Source organism: Catharus ustulatus, chromosome 4 (assembly GCF_009819885.2).
Source record: "Catharus ustulatus isolate bCatUst1 chromosome 4, bCatUst1.pri.v2, whole genome shotgun sequence".
In the NCBI taxonomy this organism is placed as follows: domain Eukaryota; kingdom Metazoa; phylum Chordata; class Aves; order Passeriformes; family Turdidae; genus Catharus; species Catharus ustulatus.
The window spans coordinates 3,960,428-3,972,715 of record NC_046224.1 but is presented as its reverse complement, the minus strand read 5'-3'; the positions used below and the strand labels follow the sequence as shown (position 1 = coordinate 3,972,715).

General features: G+C 48.5%; 1 protein-coding gene across 1 annotated transcript; it reads right to left on the bottom strand.

The window, feature by feature from the left end:
* Positions 1 to 5,177: 5,177 nt before the first annotated feature.
* On the bottom strand, positions 5,178 to 10,108 carry LOC116995167 (endonuclease domain-containing 1 protein-like). Its single transcript, XM_033057560.1, has 3 exons — positions 9,821 to 10,108; positions 7,330 to 7,814; positions 5,178 to 5,271 (listed from the first exon to the last, which is right to left on the bottom strand). Exons 1-3 carry the CDS (start codon positions 10,106 to 10,108, stop codon positions 5,178 to 5,180), a joined length of 867 nt encoding a protein of 288 aa, XP_032913451.1.
* Positions 10,109 to 12,288: the final 2,180 nt, after the last annotated feature.

Genomic DNA, 12,288 nt, shown 5'->3' with positions numbered 1-12,288 from the left:
CAGATCTGTGAGGTTCTTGTAGTCTTGGTCAATGGCCTGATGCTGGCCAATTACCGTTGAATTGATGCCGTATTCGGGTTCGATGTCACGCTCTTCAGCCATGTTCTTGTTTTAACTGTCGCTGATCAGCTTGACAGGGTAAGAAGAGGAAAAGGTGTCAGTACTGAGGATGCCTGTAAAGAAACAGATTACCGTGGAGCACAATCACTGATTGTCAAAATCTCATTTTTTGTCATCTCAATGTAGGGAAATGAATGAATCAGAGATAAATCATAGAAATGCCCCTCCTGCACGAACACAAAAGCTTTAACTAGAAAGCCACTCAGAATATGACTACTTTCATTTTGATTTGCGACCTTTGTGATCCAACCTTCCTGTGCTGGTAGCATGGATGGATGCATGAGACAAGGAGCATTTTCCACTCCTAGGACTGAAAGGTGAATTAGGTGAGACACCTTCTCTGCAAATTCTGCCCTGCCTTCATCCTGTCTCCACAGCCCAGTTCTGCCATGCTCTGATTCTGTGATTCCGTGATTTTATGTGTGGTTGCTACAGGTGTAGCCCAGGCCTGGAACACCAGAGGTTGCCTCCTCTAACCCCATACCCAGGGAGATGTGACAGGAAATCAGTCCTGGAGCTGAGGTTACCCTAGGAGGGTTGCAGTTTCTTTAAGGACGAGCAGTTTTGCTCAGGAAGCAAAAAGATCTGATTGTAAATGGAATCTGTGACAGCAGTACTAAGAACGGCTCTGAGAGCTGATCTGGGCCAGGGAGCATTTTCTGCAGCATCAAAAGAAGTTATAAATAATCAGCCTCTTAGAGGGGTCTGTATGCTGAGTAGAATACTGGGGAATTTAACAAGACCAAAGATTTTTTTGGTGGCCTGCGTTCAAGATCCAGGCAGAACATGCCAAATTGGATAGGGCTTGGAACATGCTAGTCATGTGGCAAGTGGCCTGGCCCATGTAGGAGTGTTAGAATGAGATGGTCTTTAAGGATTCTTCCAACACCAACCATTTTATGATTCTACAAAAAGAGAGATAGTGGAGGCTGCAGTGGTGCAAGACCAGAATTGTTGCTCAAGTTCCTATGTGTAATAAGATGAAAAGATTAGTTTTTCAGAATTTTAACTGATTCTTTTTTATCTATAGGGAAACATATTTAGCCTTCCTCGGCAGTAGGGCATGTGTGTTCCTTCTCTGGCTCACCTTCCCCCAAATGCCATCCTGCCACTTTGTCCTTAGCAAAGACAGGAATTGCCTCTTTTTCTCTTCTGCAATTGTCCTGGCCAGTTCCACTGAAGTTTGTCTGAAGGACATTTGTGAGGGTTCCATAGCTTTGGAGTTCTGTGTGTCTGCTGGATCCTTCTGGACCAAGCCTGAGCCAAAGGTGCTCAGGGCTCACTGCCCATGCATGGAGATCACACCCTTCTGACTGGACTGACACTGCTGCTCCTCACTTTTCACTGCCTCAAACATCACTCCAGAAATCCCTCCACACTTAAGCTGACCCTCTCATCTCCAGTGCCTTTTCCCCCAAGGCTTTGTCCCTGGGCCATCTCAGCCCCAGCTGAGTTTCTCCTCACTTCTCTCACAGCCCTCACAAAGCCTGTTTGACTCTTCACTGGGAACAGATAAGCTCTGTCAGGAGTGCAGAACAGCTCAGGGTAAAGTGGGGATCAGATCCCAGCAGGACTGGTGGTCCCTCAAGTTTAGCCTCTCTTGGGAGCCTTTTCCCCATTACATGGGCACCCACCATTTCCAGACACAGGGAATGGAATCATTGGGCTTTGTAATGCAATACAAATAATCTGTTACTTTCATCCCATCCGGGGCTGTGTCAGCATTTGATGCCAGGAGACAAAATCCATCCAGGCAGAGGACCTGGGATTGAAGGAACTGTCCAGCAACAGGAGGTGACAGCGATGTGCTCACTCTGTTCTCCTCCAAAGCTGTCCCTGGGGAAAGGGCCGGGTTTGCCCACACCACTGAATTACCTCTGGAGCTTGTTGCTGCACACACTGATGATGAGGGAGATGAGCTTTTGGGAGAGCACTCAGAAACATGACTGGTGGACACCAGAGCTTTGAGCAGAACCCAAGAACATTTTGAAAAGCCACGTTTCAAGGAAAGGCAGAAAAACCCATATTGTCCTCCCCGGTGTGTGATAGGCTCCGAGCAGAGTATATAGTGCAGTTGGAAGGCCAGATCTCCTACTCTGAGCACAGCACAGTGTGAATGACACTTCTGGTACCTCAGCTTGGTCATGTGCAGCAATTTTCTGTCTCTGTATGCTGCTGTATTGAACTCCGTAAATTCTCTCAGGCGGCTCCACCCACCACTCTGCCTGTAAGTGCAAAGCTTTCTGCACTTCAGCTACAGTTTGCACATGTAAAAGAAGTAAACTTTTGATTTACTGGTGCCCTTAAATTTTTTTTATTTGTTTATCAGCTGTTTGTGTACTTGTTTCAAATGTGCCTGCAGTGAAATCTGCCAGATAAACAGATAACACACAGCACACATTAGACAACACATTGATGCAGGAAATCACAATATCTTAAACATATACATTTAGTAGCCTTGCACTTTATACACAGAGTTTTCTCTCCTTCAAAGAGAAGGAATGAATGCTAGTTCAAACGTATGTTCCGTGTGCCCATTAGAAAGAGAATTTGCCTTAAGAAGAAAATTTCTTCTTTTTCTGGTCTTTTTGCCATTCTGAAGTGCTAAATCATTTTCTATCATGTGTGTAGAGAGGAGGAGATAATGAGTTAAATTACATTATATAAGAAAACCCAAAAAAACAGGAAGATGAGAATTGACACTTAAAACTGTGTGTGGCAAACTGTTGCACTAAATGACAAGTACTATTTGTAAAATATAAGGATGGTAGGACACAGAGATGGTCCCTGGAGGTCTGTGTGCTGTTTGTGCTTCAGTGTTCTTGCATATACTTGGAGAAGCTGCTTTGCATTTCCCTGCTTAAATTCTCCTGTCAGAGATCTGTGTGTTTCACTTTTTTATGGCAAAACACTTCAAAATCTTGAATGAGTATTACCGTGGATTCTCTAAGCTTGCTCCAAATGTATTTCCTCCTCAGTTATCCCTCCCCAAGTAATGAAATAGAACTATGCATTTTTTTTTCTTTCTATGGTATAGCTGATATTATGCAACTGGTGAAGGTCAGATTTATCTGGTCATTTCTGCTGTCTGAACATGCACTGATCAGCTCCAAATCCAGAGTCCTGTTGGGTACACTGTGTCTCCAGTTCTCTTAGGAGCATGGTCTGTCAAGAGGTGTTTCCTTCTTCATTGTAATCAGCAGCCAGGAGTTTCCAAACCTCCTGGTATAACAGACCTTCACAGGCTGATCTTCCACAGAAATCAGGCAGAGCCTGGAGCACGGTGTGAGCCTGGCTGACATGGGTGATGTTGGATACTCAGTTTGTATCCCCCAAAAACACTGCCATGGTATCAGTGTTGTCTGCAGCATCTTCGGCTGTGGGGCACAGTGCTTGGGCAGCAACATTCCTGAACACCTCCTCACCTGACCCTCAGAGGTTCTTGGCTGATATTCCTGTGCCAAAGTGCTGTTGGCAACAGCAAGGGACATTTTACCCAGGTGTACAGCAAGTGAGAAACTCAGTGCAGGGAGTGGGACAAGAAACCAACCAAGATAGACAACAGAGAAATAGTTCGTCAGACATCTGAGGTTTAATTTTACAATGTAACTTTATAAAAGTTACCTAACAAAAAGTTTTGGCTCCTGGATGGACCAAAGGAGCTTTTCCCAGCAGTTCTCTCAAACAGAGGCCAGAAACTGCCACTGTCTTGATTCTCCTCTGTCATTCTCTTTTAGTACTCCACATGGCAGCGTGTTCAGTCCACAGAATCTGAACCCTTCGTTAAAATAGAAAAGGACTAAGCAAGGGGCATGATCCAACCCACTTTGCAGTGGAGTGCCTTTAGGTCACAGTGTTTCCTAATATCTCCCTGCAAAAATAATATTTCGTTTGTGGCTAAAATCCCTGTGACACAGTGGAGCCCAGAGCTGTCCCCAAAGGTGGACAGACACAGAGCAAACTGCAAAATTACCCTGCCATGTCAGTGCAGCTGCATCTTCCCAGGGAGCAGAGGAGCTTCCCAGCCCAGCGTGGGCATGGAGCAGCTCTCGGCTCAGCAAAGGGCTCTATCCCTATTCCCCATGCACACCAGGCTCAGCAGAAAACAGAGGCAATCCCAGATGACTGGTGCCTGGCAGCATGGCTGTGGAGCTGGGGCAGCCCTCTGCTCTGCTCCAGGCTGGGCTGCTGTGAGAAGCACCACTAATAGCTGTGGGAAGGCAGCAGTCAGGCTGATCCTTTACTTGGTGTTTTCCAAATATTTCACCTCCCTGCTGTGGAAGGCAGGGCATTTCTGCCAAGTGGTAGAGGACTCTCAAATGTCTCTGCTGCAGTCTGAGAATGGCTATTTTTATAGGATCTCCAGGAAGGAAGATGTGTAGGATTTCCCAAACAGGGTTTAGAGTGAGTTTGTCCAGGACTTATGCCAGCACCTGTGTTTGTCCAGAGGACTTCTGCACTGTCTTGGGAGGGGTTTTTGTATTCAATATGCTCCCTCTCCCTTCTAATTGCAATGTCTGATATCAGTTGTCAAGGTGACGTGGCTTGAGTTTTTTCACAATAAATAAATTCAGGGAAATGTATACTGCGTTGTGATTGCAGTACTGGAGAGTGGAGATTTTGAAGTGACTCAGAAGATTCCTTTCTCTGAGGGGCTCCTAAGTGTTTCACAAGCTTCTTGTGGAGGGTTGAGCGTTTCTGGGTACTGCCAGGGATAAAGGTCCAGGGCAGAACCTGTGAAATTGATAGAGGAGGGTCTGATGGAGATGATCAAGCAGCCAGTGGCTGCAGAGCCTGGAAAGCTGAGGCAGTGGGCATGGGATGAGCCATGGTGAGGATGAGTGGGGTCACAAGCTGCAGCCAGTGTGCAGAGGTGGGTGAGCAAGTCAGAGGGAGCCACAGCAGAGATGTCTGCAGAAGTGACTCAGCCTGAAATCACCCTTAAGCCTTCACTCCATCACGGGCTGTGTCAGCATTTGATGCCTGCAGAAAAAATCCATCCAGGCAAAGACCTGGGATTGCAGGAGCTGTCCAGCAAAGGGGTGAGAGTGATGTGCTCACTCTGTTCTCCTCCAAAGCACAATCTTCTCCTGGATCTCTGTGCAGCCCAGCTGGCACAAGGCAGGGCTCTTGCTGCTCTGCCCGTGGCAGCTGGAGGCAACAGCAGCACAAGTCCATGGTGCTGCCAGGCAGTGCCCCATGTCTGTGCTGGCATCTGGTTCCTGTGCTCAGGTGTCCAGAGCCCCCAGAGCTGTCCCTGGGAAAAGGGCCTGGCCCCTGGCTGCTGACCCAAGTGGGGGTGGGTGTTCCCCAGGATCCTGCAGCACATCAGCCAGCCCCAGTGGGGATCATAACTCAGGGCAGCTGCAGGGGTCCAGGGTGAATGTCTTTATGCAGCTGACACAGGCCTGGAGTTCTGCTACCTGTGGTAAGACTTGGGACACCACCAGGCCTGGGGACACTTACATAGCCCTGCCTAAATCTGCACCTCCACCAGAACCTATGGTTTAATGCAGCCCACAAAAAGGTTGGTCCTACCTGAGCAATGAGATCAAGCAGAACCATGTACAACAGCTCCTGAGCTGAGCAGTCCACACCCGAGCTGCCACCTCCGATTGTGATGCAGCTTTCATTAGCTGTTGGGACCCTGGCCCACATTGTCCATGCCCATTCACAGGAGAATAACTGGTGTCTGATGCTGACACTTGTGTGGGTGTTATGGCATCCTCAGATTGCACTTGGACCCCCAATCCTGCAAGGGTGCTCTGGGCACTGACTTCACTGCTGATAGTTAAAATTTTGGTGCAAAGCAACTTGTGGTTTATATAAGACATGACCCTGCAATCCAACACTGCAGCAAATAACTTTTATTGTAAGCTCTTGCAAACTGAATGATGTTGCACACAGTGATCTTTTACAACCATTGAATACATTTCCCCAAATCAATTTCCCATAAATCTGCAGAAAAGCTTCAGAAGCAGAGCGGAGAATGAAGGTATGCAAGGAGTGCATCACAGGAATTTAGCTTTGGCTGCTCTAACCTTTCTGTGTATCTGATGCCAAAGCCTACCTGTCTGATACAACAGGTGCTGCTCTCAAGGTGCCCTTCCAAAAGCAAGCAAACAAAAGCATGTCCCAGGATCACATAATCACAGAATTGTTGGGTTCTGGAGGGACTTCTCAAGATCTTCTAGTCCACACTCAAGGCTCAAGCAGGATGAGCCAGAGCAGGTTGTCCAGAATCATGGTTGGGGTTTGGGTATGTGCAGACATGGAGATGTCCAGACAAGATGTCTGGGCAGCCTGAGGTGCCCTGGTGGCACAGCCTTGCTAAGGAGGGGAGGGACAAGTCAGCTGCACTCTGTCAGGGAGAGCTAAGGAGGAGAGGACTCGTCCCTGAGAGCTCTCTCCTGAGATGGGCAGCAAAGCAAAGCAGCTGGAGGCTCTGGCCATGGCTTTGTGCCTTTGGGCAGAGGAGGAGGTGCCCTGAGGGACAGAGCTGCAAACACACCAGACAAGGAAGCAGCAAAGAAGCTGCACAGGACATTTGTCCCCCTGTGCTCTGCTCTGCTGAGAGCCCAGCTGCAGTGCTGCCTCCAGCTCTGGGGCCCACAGCTCCAGAAGGATCCAAAGCTGTTGGAGTGGAGTCCAGTGCAGGCCATGAAGGTGCTCTGAGGGCTGGAGCCCGTCTGCTCTGGAGAGAGGCTGAGAGAGCTGGGCATGTTCAGCCTGGAGAAGGCTCCAGAGAGTCCAGTACCTACAGGATGTCTAAGAGGGCTGGAGAGGCTCTTTGGACAAGGGGATGGAGTGACAGGACAAGAGGGAATGGTTTCACACTGATGGAGGACAGAGTTAGATGGGATATTCTAAAGAAGTAAATTCCTGGGAGCAGGCTGTGATATATAGAGCAAAAAGTTACCGAGAGCTGTTCTTACTGCCCCATCCCTGGAAGCGTTCAAGGCCAGGCTGGGGAGGGCTTGGAACAACCTGGGGCACTGGAAGGTGTCCCTGCCTGTGATAGGCAGGTCAAAATGAGATGATCTTGAAGGCTTTAAGGTCCCATCAAAACCCACCCGTTCAGTGATTCTGTGATTTTGTGATATATGGGAAAAGCTCCTGAGCCTTTTCCATCAAGGATGTGAGGCTTCTTTCCCAGTACAGGAATTCCTGAACAGAGTAATCCCTCCCCTCCCATAGAGAGTGGCCAACCTGTTCTCCAGCTCCCCCAGGTCCAGGTTCCTCACATGGTTCCTTTCTATCTGGTTCTCAGCAATGGCTGCCCAAGCCTTTATGGGCTTTCTCCTATTCAGGCAGCAGGCAGCTGACCAGATGTGGCTGGGTATATTAACCCTCCCATTGGAGATGCTTCTGTTCCCAGGCACAGCGCCCGTGATGACATAGGTGGTGTCACAGCCCCGGGTTTTGTCACGCATCGTTATTTCCTCGTAGTCATGCCAGGCACCCTGGTTGAGTCCCATGTACTGGGGCACTATGTTGGTGAGGGTGAAGGTAGCCGTCTTGTCAATGCCAGTCTGGTGGCCACTGGGACACAAGTGACCACGGTCCAGACCCGGGGCACCACTGTAGTCTTTGTCAATAGCCTGACTCTGGGCAATTACTGTTGAATTGATCTTGTATTGTTGTATGATTGCAATCTCTTCATCCATATCCTTGCGATACTTTTGGTTGATCAGCTTGACAGGGTAAGAAAAGGAAAAGGTGTCAGTACTGAGGATGCATTTAATGAAACAGATTAACCTGGAGCAGACATCTCTGATTGTCAAAACCCCGTTTATTGTTACCTCAGTGTAGGGAAATGTATGAATCAGAGAGAAATCATAGACATGCTACTCCTGCATGAACACAGAAGCTTTAACTAGAAATCAGCTAAGAATGTGACTGCTCTCATTTCGCCTTGTGACCTTTGTGATCCAGCCTTCAGCCAGTGCTGGGAGCATGGATGGATGCATGAGACAAGCAGAATTTCCCACTCCCAGGATTGAAAGGTGACTGTGGTAAGACACCTTCCCTACCAACTCTGCTCCTCTTTCCTCCTGTCTCCACATCCCAAATCTGCCCAGGGCTCTCTCTGTATCCCCTCATGTCACGCTGTGATTCTGTGATTTTATGTGTGGTTGCTACATGTGTACCCCTGTCCTGGAACACGAGAGGTTGCCTCCTCTAACCCCATACCCAGGGAGATGTGACAGGAAATCAGTCCTGCAGCTGAGGTTTCCCTGGGAGGGCTTCAGTTTGTTCAAGGATGAACAGTTTTGCTCAGGAAGCAAAAAGATCTCAGTGTAAATGGAATCTGTGACAGCAGTGCTAAGAACGTGTGTGAGAGCTGCTCTGGGCCAGGGAGCATTTTCTGCAGCATCACTCAAAAGAAGTCACAAATGATCAGCCTGTGAGAGGAGCCTGTAATCCCAGAAGAGTCCTGGAAAATGTTTGGAGTACTCCAAAAAGCCTCTGGAGAAAGTTAACAAAATCAAAGATTTTCCAGGTATCCTGTGTCTATGGTCTAGGAAGAGGAGGCCAGTGATGGGTTTGGAGCATGTTGGCCTGGTGGCAAGTGGCCTGGCCCATGCAGGGGGTTTGGATTGAGATGATGTTTAAGGTTCCTTCCAACACAAACCATTCTATGATTCTACAAAATGACAGAAGTGTTTATGCCTCACTAACGTGAAAACTGCAGTGGTGGAAGAGCAGATTAATTGCTCATGTTCATGTGAGTAACAAGTGCAAATGATTATTTTTTCATAACTTCAACAGGTTGTTCTTCATCTGTGTGGAAGCACATTTAGCCTTCCTCTGGAACTGGACATAATTGTCTTCCACAATTTCACCCAGAATTCTCCCCCTACTCTGCCCAGGGAAAGGTCCTGAATTTACTGCTCTTCTGTTCCTGAATTAGCCTGGCCTGTGTTCCTGGAGGTGTGAAGGACATTTGTGAGGGCTCAATAGCTTTGGAGTTCTGTCTGTCTGCTGGATCCTTCTGGGCCAAGCCTGAGCCAAAGGTGCTCAGGGCTCACTGCCCATGCATGGAGATCACACCCTTCTGACTGGACTGACACTGCTGCTCCTCACTTTTCACTGCCTCAAACATCACTCCAGAAATCCCTCCACACTTAAGCTGACCCTCTCATCCCCAGTGCCTTTTCCCCCAAGGCTTTGTCCCTGGGCCATCTCAGCCCCTTCTGAGTTTCTCCTCACTTCTCTCACAGCCCTCACAAAGCCTGTTTGACTCTTCACTGGGAGCAGATAAGCTCTGTCAGGGTTGCAGAACAGCTCAGGGTAAAGTGGGGATCAGATCCCAGCAGGACTGGTGGTCCCTCAAGTTTAGCCTCTCTTGGGAGCCTTTTCTCCGTCACTTGGTCCCTCACCCCAGCAGGGCACAGGGAGGGGAATCATTGGACTTTGTAATGTAAAGCAAATTAATTTGATTTGCTGTTGCTGTCAGGTGAAGGCAGAAAACTGGGCACCTTTGGGATATGATTCAGCTCATCCTCCTGCTGATGTCTCAGATGCATCAGAGGAACCGCGTGGTGCAGTTGTTTGAAATAAAAGGATAAAATTCCCATCCAGTGTGTGTCCATTTGCATGTGAGTAGTGGGGTGGTAGGAAATGGAAGTGGTAATTTAAATGCTGCAGCTCATCTGTGAGTGAGTGGAGAGTGATGTGCAGTAAGAGAGACACTCACCTGGGGCTCAACAAACCATGAGTTGTATCTGTTTCCAGGTCCAGGCTGGTAGATGTAAGCAGAGTACACTGGAATTCTATTGGTTCTGTCATACAGGGTGACAAAGCGATATTGGTTTTGATAGACCTGGCAGATCCTGGCTGCATTTGTTGGACGAATGCCACCACGTGGGGGGGTCTGTGCATAGAAAAACCGAACACATGGATTTATAAAGTTGTGCACCACCTCGTTGTGTCCCAGCCAGAGGCAGCTCGCCAGCACCTGCAGCAGCAGCAGCAGCCCCAGCATGGTGGGAGGATTTCAGTGAAGGACTCTTGCTCCCCTGGAAGACAAATGCAGAGGGACACTCAGCTTGGACACAGCTGGGCATGGCCTGGAGCCTTTTTGTGCAGGGGAACAGAGCTGGCAGAGGAGGGAATTATGAGAGAGCAGGAAAGAAGAAATTTCTGTCCTACTGGATATGGAAAAATCATTAAGGCAATAAGGGTGAAACCTAAACCAGGGTTTAGGTGCCCAGAGGAGGAGGCAGCAGTGGGAGAATTCAGCCTGGGTGAGGAAGGAGCCAAAGCCACCACGAGTGTCATCACCTGTCACTGCAAAGTTATCTTGCAAGTGAGGCACAGCCCTGGGACAAGGTCACCTTTCCCCACCTCCCTCCTGCCCTGAGCACCTCCCCACAGCAGACACCTGCAGCTGGGCACGGACTCTGCTCAGCCCCTGCAATGCTGAGCTGGGCTTGAATCTCATGGGGCACTGGGCAGGGAAAGAACAGCAGTGCTGCACTTCCTACATGGCCCTGGCCCCATCCATGTTCACACAGACACACAGCTCTTCCAGTCAGACCCAATTCTGAACCCCAATGATGCACTTGGGCTCCTGCCTCTCAGCTGGCATTGGGCAATGGCTGTCCTGCTGCTCACCCTGCATTTCCATGTTATCCAAGCCCAGACCCTGAACTTGCAGAAGCATGGGGGGAAAAAATTAAGGGGTCAAGCAGATGGTAGCAGCAAGTAAGAGGGACAACACCTTAATTTTATCAGCACAGTGGCTGCTGCAATGCAAGCACTGAGAGGGTGCAGCTCTTCCTGTGGGTACTTGGGGTTCCTGCTGCTGCCCCTCTTCATCTTTGATGATGGATTTTCCTGTACTGTGAAAGGAATCATTGCAGGACTTTCTTGGAGAACCAGCTGTCCCATTTTGTCCTTCTCAGTGCTGATGTGATTCTCAGCATTCAATAAGATCATTCCTTTATGAGAAAAGTGCTGAAAAGCTCCCTGGGATGCTGGCAACCAAGCAAGGAGCTTTGTGTCCTTTCAGAGGCAGCACAAGTTTGGGATGGCAGGGATGCTTCCATTTGCATGGCCAGACACTCAGAGGAGTGATTTATTATCAGCAGCATTTGGAATAAGGCAGGTAGGACAGGCAGTTCAAAGGGTTCCTGGCACAGAAAGATTCCACAGCCACTAAAGCAGAAAGCTCAGCTTTGGCTGGGAAGGGGCTGAGCTGAGGGCTGCTGAAGGCTTGACAAGTCACCTTGCACGTTTGTTCTTTTCTTATCCTTCTCCCTGACCCTCATCTCTCCATTTCCACTGCATTCAGCATGTAGAGCTACACACAGCCCTCCTCTGACCCAGGACATCTGGTCCTTTTTCCCTTTTCAAGCCCTGGATCTGGAATGTGCTGACCAATGGGCTGGAAACTGAGAACATGAGCTACTGGTGATGACTTCTTACATTACTCTGCAGAGCACAACCCTGTCTGCCCCAAATCAATTTGAGAAGTGTCTGAGATGTCCTTTAGTGTTACTCACACAATGAGATTAAAATTTATCTATCTAACTTGGCATCTTACTTAATAGATACAGAGATAAAAACCCTCCATGACAAAGAGCAGCACAGGACACTGCTCACAGCCCTGAAGTGGCAGAGGACTCCCAAATGCCTCTGCTGCAGTCTCACATTGGCTGCTTTTGTATGATCTCCAAGTAGACAGAGTTGTTTGATTTACCAAACAGGGTTTGGAGAGAATTTTCAAGTTTAGTCACCTGTGTTTTTCCAGAGGCATTTTGCAAGGTCATGGTTGGAGGTTTGGTGCTCAATCACCTCACCCCTCCTTGTTATTCAACCATTTGATGTTAATTTTCAGGTGAGCTGGCTTGAGTTTCTTTCCCAAATCCTTCCTTCTCTCCTGCCCTCCTGATTCACAGAGAATAGCAAAGTGCTGCAAAATTCAGCGCATGCATAAGCTCTGATTGCTCCTTGGAGCTCAGGAACTCTAGCCTTGACTTTGTCTTTATATATATTTATTGCAATGCTCAGGAAAAGCTTTGATATTGGAGTGAGTGGTGAGGAAGGAGCAGAAGCTTACCTTGAAGCAGAGTCTCAGAAGAAGCAGCTGAACAGTTCCTTCAGTCTTGTCCCTGGAGAAAGGAGTGTTTGAATCCTCAGGAGTGCCACTGCAATATATAC